Genomic DNA, 24,854 nt, shown 5'->3' on the forward strand with positions numbered 1-24,854 from the left:
TATGCATAATAAAAAATATATATAAAAATAAAAAATTTTCTAGCATAACAAATAAAATACAAAGATAAAAAAATTAATGTAACAAAATATAAAAAAAACTAGTTGAGGGTAAATTTCTTTGTTACAACACATCTCTACGCATGTAAGTATATCCTTTTACTAGGCAACCCGTTCAACATTGACGCATGTGTGAAGAAATCGATAATCGATTATTCAAAATAAACGTATCGATAGATCGATCTTGTCAGCGGGAGAAATTATGAAAGAAATTTGCGCTATACTTTCAATTGTATTGTTGCAGTTTTATTTCGTACGTATTATTAAAATTAATACAATGACAGAAGTATTTACAGGAGGTTTTTTAGCAGCTATATGCGCGACTGTAACCTTCGCGATTAATTCCGGTATTAATAATGTAATGTAATAATAATAATTATAATTATAATAATGATAATAATGTAATAATAGAGTGTATATAATATAATATATATAATAATTATTATAGAAGAGATAATATAAGGATAATGATAAAAGAGAATATTATCGGACAGCGCAACGTGTCGCGCAAAAGACAAGAGACGACGCGTTCTCTCGCGAAGTTGGATTAACACGAAGAAATAATGCAAAAAATAGATTAATTCTAACTAATGACATATCACAAAAAAAAAAAAAAAATAATAAATAATTGCGAATTTGCGCCGCGAGAGAAGGTAAGTCGGCTCGCTCGAATCGCGCCGTCCGTTCTGGCAAAATTATATTACAAGATAATTCCGCTCTTTGATTTATTCGGAGACACATTCTCTCGAACGACAAACTTCCGCGCACAGACACGTGCACATGCAACTCGAAAGGAAATGTGCGCGTTAGAATTGTGCGTGTTACGGCATATACGCGTTTACGATGCGTCGCGTGCGATTTCGTATTTCATCCATTTTTTATTTTCGTGTAATCGTTCCTCCTGTTCCAACAGTTTTCGACAGGATTGCAAAATCACCATGAATCCGAAGGATCGAATTACGAGGTCGGAAAACGCTTCAGCGCTTTCGATTCTTTTAATAAAGAAGAGACCAAAACGTTACGCGATTTCGCTCGATATTTCTTCGATTGTGATTTTTCGGTGATTGAGTTACGTTCGCGAAAATTCTACATTTTCACAGTCTAAATAATAGAAGTTTTTGAAACATAGTCAACATTTCAAAAGTATATAGTTCTTTGAGAATAGAATCACCGAAAACAATATTAATCCTCTTTACGAGTAATATAACATGTAATAAAAAAATTCAGGATGTATATATAATACATATATATATATTGCAAGATAATCTTTATATTATTAAAATATAAGATATTTACTGGAAAGTTACTCTCGCATCTCACGGATTTATACGGAGAAACGTGCAAATTTCGAACAACAATGCTCTCATCCTGCTCAGAGCGAGACCAACCAAGTCCGTCATTCGCAGCGCTCTCGTCCGCTCTTCTTTCCTTCCCGTCTCGTCTCACACAAACGAAGACATAAGCTCGTTAGCGCGTCTCGTCAACGCGAACAAAGTGAACGAAAATTGGGGGGCGCGAAAAAAGGGGGAGCGAGCGTGAGAAAGAGCACGTACTTGTTGCTTATGACTAGCATTCGTTTTCGCGCGATAATGAATTCCGCAGATATAAAATTTCTTATTACGGCAATTTGCGTCCTTACGAAAACTCGGAGAGCAAACGAGAGAACGATATCATCTCTTTATACTTTGCGCGCGACATGGAACGTCGCGCAGTTTTAAAACAGGAAGAAGGCAGATTCTAAAATAGCAATAATTGGCATTTAACGAAAAGACAAAAAAAAAAAAGAAAATATGTATACGCGTGATATGGCTCATCCGGGGGAAAGCGTTCTCTCTGACAACGTGCGACGAGAGGCCCGAGTTTTCGGTGGTTCGTACGAAGAGAGTTCACTGACATCTTAAGGGCCCCGCATTGTTAACCTTCTCCGCCGAGGCCAGATACGAGCTAACTGGAATTAGAGACGCCTAGAAATCTCGTCTAGGCTCTCAATTTCGATCTCACCGCGAAGTCGCGCAATTAAGGCACTCTTCACACCGCAGACGTACATTATTCTCCCTTCTGCATACATCGCAGTCTCGTGACTCGAAGAATCTTGTCACGTACCGGACAAAGTAAACATAGGCACTGACGTATTTTGCGCGCACGCATTATGATCTTTTCTTAAGGAAGGCACCGGAAGTGTATGTATCTATCTGGATTGTCGTTGATCGTCGTGTTTAACGACGATCAATTAAATATGGCGATTTCAACGGAATCGCGCGCGATGCACCGAGATTGCGATGCCAGAAACGCGAGATCAGTTTATTTAAAAATCGGATGTTTCAACTCCAACAATCCCGCTATCAATTGTAACGTTGATATTATATATAAACGTGATAATTCGTTAATAAATAATTCGTTTCTAAAGAAATCGTGTCTCAAAAAAAGTTAGGCCTTCTTCGAAGTTAGAACATCACTCCGAGTAAAAAGTGCCAACGCGTCTCGATCTCGTCTTGGTGCATACGCACGTGATATGCGGTTCGAGCTTCCATCAGCTTGAAAGAACGGTCGATCAGTCTATTGATAACGGCAGGTTAAAGAGAGCTGCCTCGCTCAAAGTATCTTTCCGGGTGCTCGCGATTTCGGACGCATTTACAACCAATTGAAGATCTCGAGGAGATTCGGCGAAAATACGTTTTTCATTCGGCGGAATTCAGTATCAGGTGAACGATTTCGTCCGATCCGCGATCACCCTCATAAACCGCGGATTCGTCATCACTCATCTCTTTTGTGATTATTTGATATATATGTACATCAAGACCATCCTTTCCGAAGCCGCTCGCTCGCTCCACGAAGAGCATCAACACACATACACACACGCACGCAGGCTTACATACATTCTCACGCACTCATCCGTATTTACAACAGCCATTTGTTCGCTTTGATATGATACAAGCTACGATCTCTCTCGTCGGCACCTTCGCAAAGGCACACGTGTACAGGCACGTTTCGCGCTACGCGGTTACGTTCACTATTCATATAAGTGAATAACAAACGGACCGCGCGCGCTCCCACGTACAATCTCGGATTCCCGAGGAATCCGGCGAAAATCGGGTTAGGGGCTTCGAGAGGCTGTTGAATGATTCTGGAGATCAGGCTTGTGTTATGTGGTGCAGAATTGTTTGTTCTTGCTACGAAATACTGTCTAGTCTCGCGATTGAATTATACGATGCTGCTGCTTCGCACAATTTCTCTCGGTTAAATCTTACAAACATGGTTAATCGTTTATCCAGTTGCACCAAGTATCGACAAAAATGAGAAGCAAAGACATCGCATTCTCCATGAATTTAGCTATTAACGCTATCACAGCATTATGTGCTTTACGAAAAATAGACTTAGGAATAATCCTTCCCTCTGCCGCGACAATCAAATAAACTAAGAGAATTCAAATACATTTTTCGCAAAGCTCATATAATCCTATATATTTTTATAGAAGAAAAACGTACGCGCAATCTCCTGAATCTTTCCGAGAAACTTCTGTCGTCACAGCCTTCAAAAAAAAAAAAAAAAATTTCGAGGAACTTTACCCGTCTCTTTTCTTCCCCTTTTTACTTGATTTCGCACGTCCCTCGGGTCAAACACATCTCGTTGCTCAAAACCTCCTCCCCTTTCCCTTTTCTTCCGCGTTTCTGTACAGATATAATTATGTAATATGTACATTCGCCTCGAGCTCCCGATCTTTCGAGGAAGACTGCCAGATGTCTGGCGAATACAATTCAACATCAACACCTGCGCTATGCAAGACGCTTTTACGAGGCTTCGTGCACCTGGAACCGCCGAATCCGCGCCTGCACCGATTCGCACTGCACCTCGCAATACCTGGTGTACCTGCCGGCGCGGACGGGCTCTCTGATAACCACCAGATTACCGCTCCGCTCGCGGAGCGCCTCGAGGCCGGCCTTGCTGGTGCCGCCGCGTATCGCCGCCGTCGCCGTCGGCGGCGTCGGGAGTTTCGCGATCTTCGTCCCGCCGGATGTAGCTTCCGATGTGAAACGGCTGAGCGCCTTGCTGACGACGCCGCTGCATTCGCGCGGCCACACTCTGTGCGCGGCGCGATGATGCCTCTGCTGTTCCCACCTGTCGGCGGTTGCGTCGGCGGCGGTGAACGGGTAGCTCGCTCTACCCTGGCTCTTGCCGTACAGAATAAAATCCAGGGAGTCGTCCGAGTAGATGCTGCTGCGATCGCTCGAGCTGTCGGTCGAGATCTCGGAGACGGTGTCGCTGCCGCTGTCGCTGCTGCACTGCTGTTCCGCTTCACCGAGAATGAAGACGGGCGTGCACTTGAACACCTCGCCGCTACCCGCGGGCATCGTGTGAGTGGCGGTGGCTCGACGCTGATGAGTGACTCCGCCGCCGACGGCGTTCACCGTCGATCTCGCGGACGACGTCTCGATGATGACGATTTCCGGCAGAACGGTGCCGGAAAACTTTCGCGCCAGCGAGTCCATGTTCCTCTTGAAGGTGTCCCTGCGATCCGGACTCAGGCCGAATCTGATGGGCTTGGGCGACGATTTCGAGGTCGAGTACAGGTTCTCCGTGTGCGAGGAGACGGCGCGCGGACTCGTCGGCTTCGCGCAGGATTCCGTAGGACTGTGGCACACCCCGGTCGTGGACGATCGATGCTGCTGCTGCTGCTTTTCGCCGTCGCTGCTTTTCGGTGTTGACGACGTGTTTGGCGCAGTCTGACCGTTTACGATTGGTAAAGGTTTCGACGAGGAACTCTCCCCTTGGGAGAGCGTCGTCGCGGAGTCCGCCGCGGGACTATCGTCCGACGTGGAACACGTCGTCGAGGGCAGCGGCGCCGACGGCTGCTCGAACATGTTGAACCAGGGATGCTGGAGGCACTCGGTCACCGTCAGGCGTTCACTGCGAACAGACAAGAGTTTACTTGAAGAGAGAAATATTTCCAATATTTTCAAGAATAAAGAATGCGTAAGGAATTTTTTTAATGCGATTGGACTCGATTTTTGATAAAGTTTCACTCGACTGGACTCTTTCCGATAATCCGCGTTGGAAAGTCGAGAGTAAAAGAGGCTCGGTCAACTATTTCGGTATGGTGCTCTTGAAACGTTGTACATCCCGACATAACAGGCTCGTTCCGCGAACGACTCGTTCTCGTCATCCTCGTTAACTCGAGGAGCGAGAGTGTCAAAGGGTTAAGAGACCCGTCACATAAACGGCCACCGCCAAGCGAACGGTGGCACATCATTGCGGCGGGACATTTTTCACGCGGCTGTTCTCGTACCGAGCATGTGTATGTATGTGTATATATATATATATAGCGTAAAACATGCCTAAAGTATCGGCCGACTTCCGGCATACTTTAGGAATGAAAAATGTCTTCAATAACGGAGTAACAGATTGTACAATCACGTAAGATACCGCCGTGAAATGTCAGCCCTCCATCGAGGAACTAAAAGAAGTTTTACAGGTCGACTTCCTCTTCCTCTCCTTCTCATTCTAACTTCCGAAACCACCCGGGCTCGAGCAAAAAAAATGCTTATACAAGCAAAAGTTTGTTCGTATAAGCAAATTAATGTCTTCCACGTCATTCACATGAGTTTATATCGCTACAGTTTTAGGTCGGACAAAGTCTGCCACTGAATAGATTGACGTAATAATTCCACGAAGTAGAATTGTGGAAGTAAATAGAAAAGTAACTGACATGGCTCAATTATCGCGATTGCGATAAACAAGTTTTATAGATCGCGCTTTGTATTACATTAAATCGTCACGCTTGTCTCATTTACATAATAATAATAAATTGATTGTTTGCATAGTTTAAGTGAATAACTACATAAGTAACCGAGAGTGCGAACGAGCGATCATTAATCTAGAAAACATTAATCTCAATGTAAACGACGCAAACTGAAAAAAAATTAAACACATAAATTCAATGTGTTGATTTTTATATTATATAAAATGTTTTTTTTTTCTCCACACGTCGTAGCTGTCTTAATTCCGGTTCTTCAGCTTCCTCGAGCCTAAACATGGTAATTCATAGGTCAGCGAAGCGGGACGACCGCGAGACACATAACATTGTCGGACGTGACGATAAGTCGTGCGGGTTTCGCACGATAAAGCAGCACCGAAGCACGCGGAGAGGAAGGACGTGGATATATTCCGGATAGCCGACTTCCTCTCAGCTGTCCGCGCGATAAGGGAACCTACGAGTTTTTCAGCGGAACTCGCGCCCTCCTCGCTCTTCCTCGCTCTTTCGAAGAAAGTCGGCGGACGTTCGTCGGCGCCGTTTCGTTTTTCTTGCCGATATATTCTCGCGAAGGCGAGATCCCGACGATGACAGTTGCTATCCTCGACCGGACGAGCTAATAAATGCATCTCGGTGGAATCACAGTGTCGTCATTGTGCAAGGGTATAATCCGCGGAGCGTCAAGACGGGCTTTGAGAAAAACGCGAAACTACGAATAAATGCGATTCGAGGAAGACTTTGCGCAGTCAAATTGAGAGACTAGTAGATTTAATCCAAAATATTATTATTAATCAATATTAATTATATAAATTCGCACGACTTTGAATTTACAATTATGACTTTTTTTTGTTTCTTGATATAGTCAAATAAAATTAATAATAAAAGTTAAACCCGAAGCTCTTGAGTCTCTAATTGGAATCTGTATGATAAAAGATCAACGGACAGCTACAGGAATCTATGGACACATTCCATCTCGCGAGATTCTCGCCGAGCACAAATAACTTTCTCCCTCTGACGCGATTAAATCTCCAAAAGATCTCGTGTGCCACTGGATTCCGAATCGGATCGCGCTTTACACCGGATCGTTCGTCGTCGACGATTCCGGTCATCGTCTCGGTTACAGGCGCGGAATGTCGCGCCGGCTGAAACGATATACGCGATTGTTTTCCTTCTAGGAAATCGACATAACATACCGACAAATGTATATAACTAAACAACGTAATCAACGAGCGAGTACAAGTATTCGTTTTCGCTTCGAGGTAAGCGCCGGACTTTCTCGGTAGATCGCTGCAGCCTTTCGTGAAGAGGAATCACTTCCACCGGTCCAGGAATTCGGCTTCTCCGATAACTTCGTCTCGTCGATACTCGTCCGTCTTTTGAAGACGAGCCTCGCGAGGCTGAACTCGATCAACCGAGAAATACGGCATAGAAATTACGACGTGGGTGTGTAACTTAATTCGCGGCGACGACGTCTCGATCGCGTCGAAGTAACGAATGGAAATCTTTCGAGTCGAGTCAAGTGGAGGATATGAAGATTAATGGCGACGAGTGACTCGGGATGATCAATGAATCTCTCGCCGTCGCGTGATCGGCGGTCTACGGTTGCTCGAGCACTTGAATAATCAAGAGTTATGTTTTTCGAATCCTCTTTTTTCTCTCGTTTATCATTTTTTTTTTTTTTTTTTTTACTTCTGTATCGATACGCGCATTTCATCACGAGAATGTCCTTATATATCTCTTTGATCAAACTTACTTCGGGTCCTTAACCATGAGCTTGCGCATGAGATCGCGCGCCTCCTCGGACACGTCCTCGAAGAGATCGTCCGGGAAGTCCAGGCGACATCTACTGATGTTGCAGAACGTCTCCTGCTTGGTGTCGCCGCCGAAGGGCGAGCATCCCGTTAACAACACGTAGAGTAGCACGCCGACAGACCACATGTCGGTCGCCAAACTGATCGGCTCGTAATTCAGGACCTCCGGAGCTGTAACACAGACGAGGGCGTTTATACAAGGATGAGGTCCAGGTCCTCGGTGCATTAAACCATAATGCTAGAAAGTGTAAGTAATTAAAACCGAGAAAAATAACTCTCTCTTCTCCCTCGGTCTTTTCGTCATTACGACCGCTATTACGCCGCGCCAATTTACTTAATGGAATTCGCGCGCACGTTCTCTCTTCAACGGGATAATAATAATCGTAACTGTGGACGTATTAGGCTCTGCGCGATGTGCACGTGGATGGTCGACTACTCGTTCGTTGCGTAATATAAACGCACGAATCGCCACTTTGTATCGACTCGTTTCCGACCGGAGCCGCGTCAGTTTTTCCTAAGAGCTTCTCTTTCCTCGGTCCGCATCCGGCTTCGTTTAATTGCCGCGAAGATCCGCGAGTTGTTTTATTATCTCGCTAATTTCCGCGAATCACTTCAAAGCTGACGCTAATTGAGCGATTAAAATTTACGAGCGAGGAAATAACGATCGATATTTTTTTCGGAGATTAAGAGAGACCAAGTTCATGTCTTTTTTTCATTCAATCTTATGACGTAATTTTAAGTTATTTCCCTTTAGCTAATTTCGCGGTTCTTGAAACAATGATGTTTTTTGTTTTTTTTTTTCCCCCAAGACAATTTCAGACGGCTTTGTAATCATCCAGAAGCCGGTAGATCAGCTCGAGGCGTTTCGATCTTCTACGTTTCTCGTGTGACTCGCGATTACCTAACATCACCTTCGGCCACTTAGAACAGAGGACCGTTAGCACGATGCGTAATTGCGACGGCAATCGTTGCGAGAGGATCGTAAAAGGTTCCTTCTGACAGATCGGGCGACCACGTGCGGTTCTTCTAGCTAGCCGCGAAGTGGCTTGTTCTGTTCAATTATGCAAGGCGGCTGCTTTTCCTAATGGAACCGCGGACAAACGCTGTGCTATCCGTGGTGCAAGACACATCAGGCCGAAAGAAAAGCGGGCGAAACACACGTACACAAAAGTATACAAGAGTCTCGCTAAATCTCTCAAATCGACTTGTCGTGGCCAGAAACCGCACGCGTTTCTCGCCGCCCTTATATGGTGCCGCGTGAAAACGGGCACCACTCGCAATCAGCAGGATGGTGTGGCCGTATTTACTCTCAATGACGCACAGTTGCCGAGGTGTTTAGGCAAACGCGCAGGTGTCGAGTACGGTTATAATCGTTTTTGCGCGAACAACTCCCGGAATGTTTGCGCGCTGGCAGATTAGCGCGAAAGTCCTTCTGCCTTAGTCACGTTTTCGCGGTTTTCGCAAACGACACGCTTCGGAGTAAGAGTATAATCTCGGTGGAAAACGAAGATTGGGTACGTATACACATATTGTACATAGAGTAAGAGTATAACTCACCAACATAGTCGGGCGTGCCCAAAATCTCTCGTATGTCCGCTCCGTGGCTGATGTACCGCGATATGCCGAAGTCGCATAACTTTACGTCGCAGTCCGGGAACTCTCCAGTAAGTACCAAATTTTGCGGCTGAAACAATAAAAGAAAAAAAATAATTCGATAAAGAATAATTCCGTACCCTACTATTAAACAGTAAGAGCTGTCAAAATAAGATTTGTATATAGGTATGATTTCCTTAACAAAGGTGTAGATCGCAATTTCTCTTTTAACTGTACATTTGTATATTATACACACGTATATATAATTTCGAAACCAACCGCGGCCTGTAAAATTCACGAAGAAGGAAAGAAACGAGCGCTTTATCTCGCGGTGATCTCCCGCGACAATGCCAATTTCCTGCCGCGAAATAATATGGAGAAAGTAAAGCTTCTTTTCTCAGAGCAGGACGCGATCCGGTACTCTCTTTTCTTCGTCGGTTAACAGACGGACAAAGCACCGATCGGGTCGGATGTTTCGTGGTCCCAGCCAATTATCACGAGGCACGCAAGAACGGACGGAGATCGTGGTATTTTTTTTCCTTCCCGACACTTGAGGAATTTCGGCGCCACCATGCAAATATATACATACGCAGCGGTAAATTACACCGCAATTATAATTATATTACACGTACGTGCATCTTCAAGCTAAGGTACAGTCATGCGATCATTAGTTCGCGATACGCGATTCAATTTTAGCCCGGTAGCCCTCGAGCGCATTCTACTTTGGCGGAATTTTAATTCGAATCTTAATTATATCGAGTTACGCCCGGCGTGCCCCTCGCAAAGTTTCGAAAAATAATAACTTCCGCGTCGAGGCTGCGCGATAGAAATTTTTTTGCACGCGGCGCGGCGTATGATTAATCGTCGAAGAGCGGCGAGGCGAGGAAAGAAAAGGCGATTGCGGGGCAATTTTCGACGATCAAGTGGTAGAGAGAAAGAGAAACAGAGGCAATCCAACAGCCACATTACAATAACGCGAGAGCGACCGCGTAGGCGTCTCGCATCATCATCCGCATCATCGTGTACGAGGTAATGCCGATGTAAACGATTCCACGATAAGAGAGAAAGGTCGTCGCGCGGCCTAGGAGGAGCTAGGATCTAGGATGCCCACACGTCGCGTTTTTTCCCTCTTCGCGCCGGCTCTTCTACCCCGGAAAACAATCGAACGATCTGAAGAGGCCACGACGAGGCCAGTGAACGATCGGATGAGAGCGAGACGAGGGGAGAAGCCTGTTGCTGGTCCATTGTCAACGCTTCGCGACTGGTTTACGACCACCTAGGTTGCCCGAGAATTATGTCTTCAGTACCGGGTCGCGACTCCTAAAGGACGCCATTACCGAGATGCTTTATTAAGGAGAACCACGTGGTGATCGCTTCTCTCGATTATCCGCGAGAATAAAAGAGGAGGGAGAGAAAGAACATCGTTGTTATATTAAATGCCTTTAATTAAGCACACCCCAACAGTTCGGATTACTCTCGTAAAGCGAATCTTCGAAGAAAGTCAATGGTCCAACTCTATTTCGTTCGAATTCGAGCGCAGATGTTTGCTCGAGTGCAATTTGCAAAGGGCCTAATAAAAGAGTGCGGATCGCAATTACGTTTATGAGAGTGACAAAAGTCGTCGGGGCTGCTGACGGTCATAAAAAAGACGTCGACTCAATTAGAGTAAGAATGAAGGGATACGAAATATATGGACCTATTCAACATTCGTTTATTGCCGTATTAATAATATCGTGCAATTATACATATTTGTAGCACGTAGTTTTTATAAAACTAAAATCATATTGAGAGATGCAGCAATAGTAGCACTCTATAAAAGTAATATACAAGTATTGTTATAAATTGAATCCATTAAGAGCGCCTGTTGGAATAATTTCTCTATGGCAAATAAGAAAATAAGTTTATAATTTTTGTGATTAAATTTTTATGTATCTTTTATATATATCGACAAGAGATGATGGATCGTTAAGAGCTCGCGCGTAATTGATATTAACATAATTTTCTGTAACAAATCTGTACACATTACGCGGACACAATAACGCAGTTGAGATGACACAGATTGCAGGCAAGGCATCGAGGATCACGACGTAGTAATGAAGATTGAAGACTTAACGCTAAATTCAAATAAGGTTATTATCCTTATCGCGAATGATGCGGAATTTGCATGATCGATGACACCATTCTCTCTTAGGGCCGCCGAAGAAATTGCGATTCGTGCTGGTAACATCGTATCCCCTTCTCATCCCCTCTTCTCCCTCACCCTCGCGACATAAAGTTGCTTACATTTAAATAACGTCCGTGAGCTTGCAGAATTTTTTCGCGCATGATCGATGACACGGGGCCCTCGGAGCCAGACGGAGATTGCGGTGCAAGATGCATACGAAATGCGATCTCTCGGGGACAATTTTCCTGGTAATCGATCGGCTCGCCCACGCCCAATTGCCATCACGTTAAACAGCGACGTTCGAGAAATATACGAGCTGACGAATGGTTCATCATGAAAATCTCTTTGTTCCTTATTAAGGCGACTTCCTGGACTCGCGAGATCGACGCGACTTTGGAGCAGCAGAAGATTCTTCCGGATTCACTCGACGTTTCAATTATCCGGAAGCCGAATCTCGCAACTCGTGTAATGATACGAATGCGCGAAACACAATGAGACATTAGGCGCGTAACAAGATTTCACCATCAATTATGTATCGCGGATGTGAATTAATTATATATATAATTATATATATATTAATAAATATATCTATATTAATATTATATAGTAATCAAGAATAGATATATAAATTGTTATATCATTAATTACACTGTAGTTTTCAGATACAAATCTGAATTACATGCCGTGTTTTCGAAATTATATAAGGTTGAATAAATGAATAAGAATAACCGCGAAATTAGAATGACGAGGCGCACGAAAATCGAGAAATTAGGACGACGTCGGATTTTTTTCGGTCGACCTAGCCTCGCCCCGGTCGAAATTTCGAAAGAAAGAAAGAAACGTGACGCAAAGAAAACGACCTGCGACCTCGCAGTGTCACGAAAGTCGGCTTTAGAATCGCGTTATTCGTTGCATCTCGAGTAGCTCATAATGAAGCCCGGTCACGTCCCTCTCGTAACTCGGTTTAACGAAACGTAACACACAAACTGAATCCTCGAACGAGCCGAGTACTGTCTGCCTTTGTTGCCTCCACACTTCCTTTTGCTACAATAAGTGTTTGCATCCGCGATAAATCTGCGCTCCAAAAATTTCAATAATCACGCGGGCCGAATTTAGAGCTTTAATTCTCAGTCAATCCTCTAAAATCTGTCTCGTAGTATAAAATAAAAATATATCACGCGAATCACCTATAAAAAATCGATCGTGATCGGAATAATCTTTTGTGTCTTTATTTTGTATTAATTTATTTTGTATTTTCTATTTAATTTGCATGAAAGCGATTGAGACACGTAGGAATCTCGACATAAAGACTCCTCTCGATAAACATGTTCTCGGTAACGACGAATGGAGTAGTTGTAGCAGTCTATGAGATACTTTGCGTACCAGAATGCATTTTTTTCGAGAGGACGCGTTCATTACGGACGCAATCACTTAATTCAACGCATTTAATAAACGATTCGATCGCGCGCGCGCGCGCTTGTCACGTAATCGAGGTAATTAATCGCATCGCCGGTTCTCTTTCTATCTCATAAACGAGCCGATTCGAGGTGCTTCGTTTTTTCTTACAACAGTCTCTCTTAAAGCGCGCGCATTCTTCAAAAAACTTCGTCCTTAATTAACGCGCGAGATATACTGAGAGTAAACTGAGTAAACTCTCGACATATTTGATTACCCGATATATGTTCGCAAAAAAATGATCGCCGCTCGTATTTTCTCTGTCATCGACGTTTCCTTAACGTGACATCGATTACCTTCCGAAAAATATGCGTAAAAATGTCTCAGTCGTGTGTAATAAAATATATACTTACAATTCGAATATCTTCTCGCTCGATTAGTTTCGAGCGAAGAGATAAAGCGTGACTGAATCAAATCGATCATTCTTTTTTTTTTTTCGTTTGCAACTGACATGCTTCCTGCAACATGCCATCTATATTTTACCGTTCTTGCGCAATCTTGTATAATACAACTTCTATAAAGGCCGCATGCGGCAGAGAGCCTTGACGTAATATCGATCGTGCGCACCCTTGCGAATTGTAACAGGTGTTCCCTCGCAGCGGGCGCTTCTGTCGGATGTTAGCACTTAAGTGCCCGCGACCCGCGCAAAAACGAAGGAAGGACGTGTGTCATTAAGTCGAATAAAAAAAAAAAAAAAAAAAGAAAAAAAAACGCCAACGGCTATTCATCTTATCCGAACAAAAAACATGGGCGCCCGCGACAATTCTCACGGACTTGTGTGTCGCGATGTCTCTCGTGGATTAAGACATTTCTGTATAGGATTAGAAACTTGGAGAATGCGGAGAAATATTTTTCCGCAATTAAGCGGAGTTTGAAAACACACATACACACGTGTGTCCCCGTTGCTGATGGAGAGACGCGGATCACCGAGGAGATTTCACGGGAGTTAACGGAGCAAATCTCCACGTCATTATCCGGCGTGGAGTACATTGTCCCCGCAAGAAATCATCCGCAGGGATAACGGTGCGTCTTCCGTCTTTGAAATGACGATTCTATTATTTTTTTGTCTTCTTCTTCTTTAGCACAATGCCGCGGGAGAGAAGAGAGAATCTCGGGCGCGAGATTTTTAACTGTGCGTGTTAGATACATCTCGCGCTCGTTAGGCGTGTCAATGAGCACCTGGTAATTAGACCGCTGATCCGCTTAACAATGTGTGACACTTTGTGAGCCGCCTCGCGTGCGTACGTGAGCCAACGATAATTAGTAGCGAAAGGCATCGGAAAAAAACAAACGACCTTATGGTCGCTTTACCCGTTTTCGTCGTCCAGCGTATGAATTCGTTCCTCGGAACGAACGCGGAATATAATTGAACGATGATTCATTGTAACATATATATCCGCGCGATTAAAATATGTGTCAACTATGACAATAATTTTTTATTTCTCGTAAAAAATATATATCGCCGGGCGAGTTTAAGCGTAAACGATCAATATTCATGTCTTCGTACTTTTATTGCGCGTAAGTCAATCCGAATGATAACTGCGAGAGTCCTCTCTCTTTCTCTTTTTCGTTCTCTCTCTCTTGTTTGTTCGAACTTTATTGCGTGCCTAATATGCCGGAGCACGCAAGAGTTTCGCACGCGCGGTCGAGTTGTTGCCCGCCGCCTCGCCCCTTTTCCCGACCACCGGAAGTTTCAATGAAGGCGAGAGACGGATCCTCATAAATCCGCCGACTAAAAAGGCGTCGGGCTCCGCAGGCGGCCCCTCCTCGCTAATTTTCTTCGCGCATTTAATTTTTTATTTTCCCCTCGAAAATATCTCGCGTTGCGAATCGCCGGTTTGCAAGGTTTTGCAAAGTATGTATTTTCCCTTTCCGTATTTAAAGAACAAACAGTCTCTCTTCTTTTGAAACTTTAGACCGCGCTTGAGATAGGTGAAAAAAAATATAATTATTTATTGTATAATTGCATATGTACAAACATCATCCGCCCATAATTCTAAGCAGAAGATGTGTCAAGATCAAAAGGAAAGAGATATTTCGACAAAGATTAAAATATAAGATGTTATTATTATACTATTCTTAATTACCTAGCCTTGTTTTAATTATCCTAATTAGTTGAATAAATAAACATTATGTTGAGAAGTGATTCGCGTGCTGTATCCGCTGTATGAATAAATGCGCACAAACGTACGATGCGTGATAATAATTGATAAATGTGTCGGTTGATAACGTATATCACGACGACGTGCACGTTTTATCTCGGCGTTATGGTAATAAACGTTGCTCGTGGTAATAAACGAGAACTCATTGGCCATTATATTCGCGACACGGGAAATACGCGCACTAATTCGCATTGCATTTTTTTAACTGCCTTAATAAATGCGATAGCCTCTTTTGAACTTTACAGTGCGTCAAATAATAAAAGTACTTAGCTATTTATTCGCTATAAAATACAGGGTGTATCAAAATAAGTGGGAAAAATTTTAGATGATTCTTTGTCAAAAAATAAGGGGGCTTTTTTTTTATAAACATATACTCTTATATCCCTCCCTGAGGAGTTACACTTTTCTAAAGAGGGAGGTAAAAATTAAGTTTTTATTTTTTTTCTCAAATTTCAGACAAATTAAAAAAATGAAACTTGGTGGATATTTTCCACTAATAAAAAGAATATTTATTAATATTTTTTTGATCTTCTTATATCTTTATATAAGGGGACGAAACTAACAACCTATTTAATTTTTAACTCCTCAGGGAGGGATATAAGAGTATATGTTTATATAAGAAACCCCCCTTAATTTTCGACAAAGAATCATCTCCTAAAATTTTTCCCACTTATTTAGATACACCCTGTATATACATGAAATATATTTAATTATACGAAATAATAAAAAAATATATATATAAATTTATTATTTCAAATAATTAATTCTTTGTTTAATCGGCCGCTAACGTTACGCAGAAGCGCGATGTTAATCTACGATTCGTAGGAATCAATTCGACGAAGTGATCGGCAAATTTCTTCGGGCGATAAGCGCGAATTGCTTTATTAAAGCAAAGTCGGACATCCGTCGCTTTTCATCGGATTTTTCAAGAAAGAGAGAGAGAGAGGCGATCGACCCCGGTCATGCGCGAGATTCATCAATGAACCGGCCTCGCGGCGGCAAACTGTTACCAGGAATTGCATCTCGCGCGTACGAAGAGGAGAGAAACGATCGATATACACATACATACATATACATACGTACGTGTATATATCACCGTCCGTTCATTAGACACGGCGGTGCAGGGCGCTCGATGAAATCGATTCATCGAGCTCTTAATGGGATATCCGAGAGCTCCACCCTAGATCGGACGTGCCCTAAGCTCGCTCTTTATGGCCTCCAGGAGGTGCCTGGTGCGTGCGTGCTGTTTGCGAACGCCGGAGAATCGATATTACGCGAATCGAATGCGCAAACAATATTTGTTAAAGCTGCTACGTACACACACACACTTGAGCGCAGTAAAATATTTTTCTCTTAGCTCATATTAATCGCGCTCGTTAGACGACGGAGAGCGCGAGCGCTTGAGGGATTTACGACGAGAACGAACGCTCTTATTGTAAGCGGTAAAAAGTTGATGGCGCAACGTCCCTGGATTCGCAATCGCGCGTGCGACTTTCTCTCTCCCTTTAAACGGGCGATATATTATTTTATATTCCGGATTGGATCGGCTATTTTCATTTCCTTACGCGAGACGTACTACGCATTTCCGGTAGATACGCTTTAAAGTCACGAGAACCCGGAACCGATATTATGTATATGTATATATATCGAGCAATTTATATCTGAAGGAAGGAGACGTCATTGCGACTATAAAATCAGCGATTCGTCGGATTGTCACCATTACGCAGATACAGGAAAGTCTCTGTCGCGTGTGATGTAACATCGTTTAACGATTATTACCTTCTCTGTGTGTTGCTCGTCATCACTGGTACTGCTGCTGCTGCTGCTGCTGCTGTTAGCGAAAGCGAGCACGTAAAACTGCGACAAGCACTAAAACGTGTCGCAATTAGTTAGACAGCACTTGGTTACGGACACGCCATTAGTTTTTGTACCTTTGCCGCGCGCGCTTCGCGATCTTCTTTATTGTTCAAAGTGTCTCACCGGAACAAATCGCGCACACGCGCGAGCGTGATGTTGAAATTTCGCGCGCACCATTTTCTCTTTTTCTCTTCTTCTCCGTGTCAGATAATGCAAACACGTAAATCGGTAAGGTAAAAAAAAAAAAAGCAGAGATGCAGTGGAGTTTGTATTGTTAGAATTATTAGACGGGAGAGCTATGGATGCTGCGACAAAAATAGACAATGTCGAGCCGAATAAAATATGATAATTGATGTCTTGCGCGAAACGATTTCATCGAGAGTTTCCGCCGGCTTTGTAGTTTCTACTGCGCAATAAAGTGAAAACGGCATTACTCACTATCCTCACAATGAAATATTGACGCTATAATAATAACGCAGTTCTGTAGACGTACGCTAATTGTATGCCATATTGCTCGGATGATTAGTTTCGGGGAGAAAAACAGAGAAAGAAGGAGAGATCACGTCGCTTCGTATATGACAGGATTCGTAGCTTCTGCCGGCTGTTGCTGCTCTTGGCCAACAAGTTGTCATCTTGCGACACCTAAAAGGCTTACTAATTGACCGAGAAGTGTGACGATACGCGACTAAAAAGGGGAGAAAAAAAAAAAGAAAAATATACGTGTAAACGCTCCAAAGTCTCACGTCGCAGCCTCCTGTCTCGCGGTGAAAGGATTAGGCGTTCGTTAAAGAACGCGCCGCAGCCAATTGCGCGAGTCCTTGGCGAGAAACCGCAAAACGATTTCGCGAGCGCGAGATTCGAAGGGAGAACGTTGATTTTCGATTCGCGACACCCACACACGTGGTTGTGTATATGCGATCAGGTCAGGGGAAAGGCGCGGTTATAAAAGTAGCCCCGCTGCTATTTCGCGCCGATTTTATCGCGATATTATTGCACGTGCCTATTATTAGCGCGCCGTAATATTCGCGCTCTCTCTCTCTCTCTCTCCCCTCAATCCCCCAAACACACATTCGTTCGCCCACACACGTTTATCATCCCCGTGGCGGTTTGTTGCTCGAATAAACAAGTCGTCGGCGAATTAAATCCGTAACGATATATATACATATAACCGTATCTACGAAATATCTACGCGCGACCGAGATTGCTCTCTCTCTCCAAGAACAGACGACCTGTTTGTAAGATGACCGAAGAAAGATATTCTGTCGTCGAGGGAGAAGAGATGCGCTTTAATTCGCCGAATGTACGATGATACATTAATTCGAATTTAAACAGTAATATTACTCTCCTCTGGTTTCGATCCTTCAACTTTCAAGAATTAGATGCGTCGATAAAATTCTCAAAGATCAGCTGTTTACTCGGATACTATGTTCTTTCATGGTTCATTATACTTTCTCATCATTTTGCATAAAACTGACAACAATAAAATCACGAATTATAAGATTAAAGATGATTATTCGTATAGTGAAAAAGGCTTTCAGTTCTGACGGAATAAGCAGCATTCCAGTACGCGGCACTCAACTTTAATCGGAATTTTATGATCGCTTCTACACAAATTTCACGGGCGAATGCACGAGCTATATTTTTCATCTTCGCAAGCTCTCTCTTTCTCTCTTTCTACTCGATAGAGCGTGCCCTCGGCGCAAACTGACCAGCTCTTGTCTATTCTTGAATCAACGGTGAACATTCCGCGGCTAGAAACGGCCGCAAAGGATAAGCCGCAGAGCCGCGGATCGCACAGCCGGATAACGGGAACGATGATTTTCTTTCTCATTAATGCATATACGCGCGCAATTTTCTTGAAAACCAGAGAAAATCTTGGAAAGTTCGGCGTCGCCGTCTAAAGTGCATAGAAAAGAGCTTAAAGATTACATATACTCTCTGTCTTACATTACATTGCAAAAATAAAATTAGACGGAATGAAAAAAAAAAAAAAAAAAAACCTAAATTATTTCATTTCATTTGTCGCGATTCCACGTCCGTTCCACCTAATTAATATTCGCCAACGTTTCCTGGGTGATGGATGCGCATGAGTAACGTTTGGCGGAGCGAGTCATCACGGCGGAATGCAAAACGGAGCATCAGGATCGTCCCGGGGCCGCTTCGGGAACACATGGGGACACCGCAATTAACGGCAACTCGTCGTGCAAATTCTCGAATTTGCACCGCCGGCCGGCTACTTCTTCATCGCGCGCGCCGACTTTTCCGACGACGACGGATATAGCTGTTCCGTTTCGAGCGTGAACTAGTACGGTGTGAGGCCGGCTTTAGAAGGCGCCCGAAAGTGCGTGGCTGCCGGCCAAGAAGGCCCCCTTGGACGCCGGCCAAGGAATCTCTCGCGTGCATTTTTCCATTCATAACCGCGAAATCTATATTTGGCCGCGACATATCGCGTGAATTCGTGGCGCGGCGTTATTTTTGGAGGAAATGAACCCTCAATGCGCTGCTCATTAACCCATTCGCCGGCCAATTGCCTTTCTCGGTCGGTGGCTCGATCTTATACATTTCGCGCACCATATAATAACTATATATTTTCCCTCTTCCCTAAATGCGGAGAATCGATTGCTTTCGCAAACTTGTTTTGTCATTTTACAGCGGAATTGTGGTGAAAGACGATTGAAATATTATTAATAAAAATAATAAAAGAAATACAGGAAGGAAAATATTATTAAAACATTTATTTCGTAATAAACGAGATGCGCTTCGAAGCGTTTCAACTTTTACAGAAAAATTAAAAAAAAAATAAAAAGAAAGACTGCGCAAAGTCGAGGATAACCGAGGATAAATATCGCGTCCAAGTCTCTTGAACCGCATAAAAGTCTACGATCTTTCTGTTTGTATATATTTGGTATGTGCATACAATATCGCGGTGCGACGCATATGGTTTAAAAGAATTCCGTCGCACGTCTGGACTTTGATGCGCGGCCGTCGATAGAAAGAAAAGTGCGCGACGTGTATTTTCGCAAAATGCAAAGGCAGACTGACTGATGCTGCTGCATCTGGCCGGCTTCCAAAGTATATCGAAGCTGTCGAAGGCTTATTTTTCTCGGCGCGTTCCGTGAATGGCCGCGCGAAAAATAAACGCCGCGTTCGCTCTCGCGGGTCAATGAATCGAAAACGCCGTGGAGGGTATCTGACTGAACGATGATGATTCACTGCTAACCGAGGCTGATGCCGTCTCGAATAAAGCGGTATTCCTATTCCTATTCGAGCTAATAAAACTGTGCATCATCTTGTGCAACTATATAACGCTTTATCTGAAAATATCGCTTCGCTATGCGACAAGTTTCCGCATCTCGTGATAAAAACTCGGGGAATTTTGCCTCTATAATGGCAAGCCTTTAGCTGAAATTACATCGTTGTAGCACAATAGCATTCGCGTATCATTCGCGCACAAAATTATCTTATCGGTTCGAAAACACCGCGATATCAGGATAAATCATCCTCGGTTCGGGTGATGCGTAATCGTCGGTCTTTATCTCGCAATACGAGGCAGGATCGATAAGATGCTGAAGGTCGTGCGAAAACGTGCGATTACAGCGATTATTGTAAACGCGAAATATCTAGTAACGCGATGATTGAAGATACATACATCGCATAGGTATAAAATATCTGACAAATTTTATAATGGAGGCGCGAAACCGCATAAAATCGACAGGTATTTATCGGTCGATGATGAATTGAGCGATTAACGTAAATTTACGAAAGCCGAAGTAAATTGGATTGTATAACTGCCATCATCGTTATGCGAGCCACGTGAGAAGGAGACACAGGGGGAATCGAGAGATGCTATGGAAACCCTGGCGAGAGCCTAGAGGGATATCTGTGTAACATCGCCGCCGGAACATTATTAATACAACTCGCTTACCTTGGCTCACCCATATCGATCACGCCCGATAATCGATAAACACGTATATCTCGTTGTATACCTACGCGCGAGCGAGTGCAGTGTGCAAATTGCAAATCTTCGTCGCCAAATAGGAAAAACTGGTTGTCACTTGGCGCGTCTGTGTATTATAAACGCGCGACGAAACTCTCATCGTCGTCCCCTTCGGCTACTCTTTGCCGATCAAGACGAAATTATTCGTCGCGCTTGTCAGGTTTTTTTTCTTTCTTTTTCTTCTGTACGGCGGACCGACACGCAACGAGTTCGATACAATGAGATGACGTATAGCGAAAGTTAAAGAGGGATTTATTTCTGATCATTGCTACAATGAGACTTTGAGCCGCGATAAACAAGTTATTTTTGGCACCAAAGAGATTACATTTAATATTTAAACGGCATCGATCTCAATTGCGTTTTTTATGGACTCCGGAGTCGCCGTCGAGAACCCGGTTATTCTCGGACCCCAAATTCCACTTCCCCCGTCCGAGGAGAAATATTAGCTCAATTACGTGTCTTTTTTTACGAAACGTCGTTTCCGTTTTATGAATGGAACGCCCAAGGATTATTTTTAGTCCCCGAGAAAATTGTAATGCAGGATATCTCTGTGGATATTCCTCTCATCGTAATGCGAAACGTCACATTGTCCTCGAGGTAAGCAACGACGAAATACGAAGAGAGAGACTATTTCCGTACAGACATCCCTCTCGCACGTCGTCGCGTACGAAAATATTTCGTGGGACGGAAACGTCCCATTGGCGCCTGCTTAATTTCGTCGGCATTCCATCGTCACGCGTTGTGTTTCGTTGAAGGCGCTACAGAGCATCATCGTTTTGTGCACGTGTTCGCGCGGGTATCATCGACTTTTTTAATGGGATGCGTCGCGTCGTCGATTTACCACTCGTCCCTTTCCTCCCCTTCCTATTAACCATCCCAAAAAAAATACACGAAACGAACACGGCGCTCATGATGACGATTTAAATGGAATTTAGAAACATCCGGGGGAGAGTGAGAGGCGCGTGGGATTAGATGAATCATCGAGGAGTGTGTGGCTCTCGATACGTGCCCGATCTATTTTCATTTCTTCCACCGCAGTGTCAGGTGACATAACGGCGTGTGGATAGTAAAGCAAGACTTGATTTCGAATAGTCTTTCTCTCTCTCGGAATTTATGCGCAAAAATTGAAAAACGAGACAATTATTTTCGCACATTTTATTTTACAATCTCTAATCATGCGAAACACAAGAGACGTATATTTCTTACACTTTGTACGACCAATTAGACATGAGCAAACGCCATCCACATGAGTGATTTTGTCTCGTTTCTCAATTTTCGTCGGTAAAGTGTATGATACATCGTGGCATGCAATGATATACGGAATCGTAATTATGTTCACAAGATTCAGAGACGGGCGAAAAATTTATATCTATCTGTAAAACGTGCCACATTCGCCGCAAAGTGTACGTGTCGCGCTGTCGGCACGTAAGAATCTTACGCTAATCAGTCGTTTGGCAGAGAGTGCGACAAACGTAAACGTTTACATAACGATTTAGGTCGATCGTGCGGGCCGCATAGCCCCGTAGCTGAGAAATTGCCAGAGACGCCCGAAATGTCGTCGCTCTCTTTGCCAGAGAATCTCTTTCTCTCCCGCGCTGTCCCGAAAGTGCAGCGTCCGTCGCAGATTTGGCGCGATAAAGATGCAAGACCGGCGGTATTTGGAGATTCGCGGATGTTTTTTGGCGAGAAAGCGACGGAGATTTTTTTCGCCTCTTAATATTTTCACCGATAAAAACACTTGGACTTTCTTTTTCATTTCGACGCTCGCTCCTCGTAAAAATGATCTTCATCGCGCCGAATCGCTAATTCCTTCGCAATTTAATCGCGATTTAATTCGGCGTTGAATTGTATTGCTTTAAAAGCTACCTCAGGTAAGTTCACTCTCTTTGTAAGTGCGCGCTGTTCCAAGACGCGCAGAAAAAAAAAACGAGATAAGAATTATTTACACGAACGACAATCTCCGCCCGTTATCTCTCCTCGTGTACCTTGCTTGTTATTTTTAACGTCTGAAGAGATATACCGAAGAAGCGAATCGTGTGCAGAATCTCGCTCGCGTTTTCGATGGTTACTCTCCAATATCGGGGTCGTAAAAAAAATTGTGCGCTAACGGGAAATTTAGCACCGCTGATAAAACCGCGACATTATTACGGGCAATGAATTGTCAAAAATATTCTTGCCAAAATATTCATTCGCGATAATTTTTAAATTCATGTTTAAAGTAAAACGAAAAAATTATACTGTATATAATATACAGTTAAACATTATGTACACATGATGGAAAAATTATAATATTATAAGAATTATAAATATTATAAAAATTAAAATTATATTATATTTCGAAGAGGGGAATCGTCCAAGAGAATTTATATCCTTTGACGCATTCGTCTCGTTAAGTCCGCATTTACCATATAAACACTTGAATGTTTGAAAACTTACCTTGATGTCGAGATGAGCTACGTTGAAGGAATGCAGAAAGGCTATCCCGTCCAAAATCTGCTTCAGCAATCTGGCGACCTGCCGCTCTTCCGGAACTTCGTCTCGGTCGAGTATCATTTGTAACTCGCCGCCAGGAGCCCTGTCACAATAAACATATATCTGAACATCGTGCACAGTATATACATTTTTCGCGTGCATATTTTTTCTTCGCGCGATACGAGACACGCGGCTGATTCTACAAAAATTTATTCAAATAAATTCAGCGCATTACGCGCGTCAGAACGAATCAATGCAATTTGTAATTTTACGATTGATGCACGCGATGCACGCACGTTTAAATCACGGAGCTTGTGTTCCGTCCTACTTTTTAAATAATTAGCAGAGATATTACGAAATGTAGAAAGTTACACGCTACGCCATCGTAGTCAGGAGCCGCCCCTTGCCATTCAGTTTTTTTATTCTCTCTCTTCGTCGCGCGATGCAAATAATCGAAACGTAATAATATATATATCTCTCTCTCTCTCTTGTGTTTTATCGCGTGGAAGAATAAAGAAAAAAACGCGAGAGTTCTTTCATTCGAAGACTATGATTTACGATGATGCGATCGGAAATGTAGGCGGAGACGCGAAACGTCCTTGTACTTACAGTTCGAGGACGAGCACCATCTCGGTGTTGGTCTCAAAGACCTGATGCAGGGAGACGAGACGAGAACAATGGGCCGCGGCATCCAGTACAGCGACCTCGTGAAGCGCTTCCGCTCTGAGCTCCTGGGCCCGCCGTCGTTTCCTCAGGAACTTGGCGGCCCACTGCCTGCCGCTGGACCTCTCGCGGCATCTTCTCACCGTCGCGTATTTACCTCTGCAAAACAAACAAAAATATAAATTTTAACATAACATCGCATATACACGCATACATGTATGTCGTAAAACAGAGAATAATATTTTCATTAATATCAGAAGAATTAAAATTCGAAATCATCGAGCAATAAAATACTTGTAAATCGAGATTGCCTTCATTGCGGCACGCGCGAATCCGTTCATTGAAACGTTGATTGCGAATCACGAACGTTTTATTTCGTCGAGAGAATAATTGAATTTCATAATTTTTCAGGCGTAATCGTGACTCTATGAACGATCGGCGTGTGGCAGCGCGCGCTGTCGCTAATTACTGTCATTTGCGTTTCTATGGGCGACACATACAGTCTAATGAAGACATTGAGAGACACAATAATAATATCACACGAGGAATTAAATCGCGCACACACATAAAACGATCGGTCGCTTTCACTCTCTTTCCATTAATATAATGCGCTTCGTTTCTTCCCTCGTATACTTTCCCGATTACTAGGAGCGTCAAGTGTGATTTTCTTCACAGAAAAATGTCATATATTATATTTATATGTAAGACGAAGATTGCAATGCGTAATGTATTAAAACTTTCAACTTTTTCCGCTGTAGATCGGATGACAAATTGCGACCGCGAATTGGAATCCGAGATTGAATCGCGGAATTGAACGCTTCCAGGGAGTAATGTAACGGAGAGATTGCAATTGATTGCGATATATTGAATCCTG

At 43.5% G+C, this 24,854-nt stretch overlaps 1 protein-coding gene across 2 annotated transcripts in view; it reads right to left on the reverse strand.

Moving 5' to 3' along the window:
• Positions 1-281: 281 nt before the first annotated feature.
• Positions 282-24,854, reverse strand: part of LOC145932545 (uncharacterized) — a 98,469-nt gene continuing 73,896 nt past the window's right edge. For both annotated transcript variants that reach the window (XM_083031549.1, XM_083031550.1), the window contains exons 2-6: positions 23,927-24,139; positions 23,282-23,420; positions 9,175-9,301; positions 7,560-7,788; positions 282-4,962 (exon numbers count right to left, since the gene is read on the reverse strand). In XM_083031549.1, the coding sequence (XP_082887675.1) occupies positions 3,846-4,962; positions 7,560-7,788; positions 9,175-9,301; positions 23,282-23,420; positions 23,927-24,139 (1,825 nt within the window). In that variant the 3' untranslated portion in view covers positions 282-3,845. The remainder of the gene's footprint in view (positions 4,963-7,559; positions 7,789-9,174; positions 9,302-23,281; positions 23,421-23,926; positions 24,140-24,854) is intronic.

The sequence above is a fragment of the Prenolepis imparis genome, unplaced genomic scaffold, assembly GCF_030444845.1.
Source record: "Prenolepis imparis isolate NDT839.2.m4 unplaced genomic scaffold, iyPreImpa1.0 SCAF_2, whole genome shotgun sequence".
NCBI classification, from domain to species: Eukaryota; Metazoa; Arthropoda; class Insecta; order Hymenoptera; family Formicidae; genus Prenolepis; species Prenolepis imparis.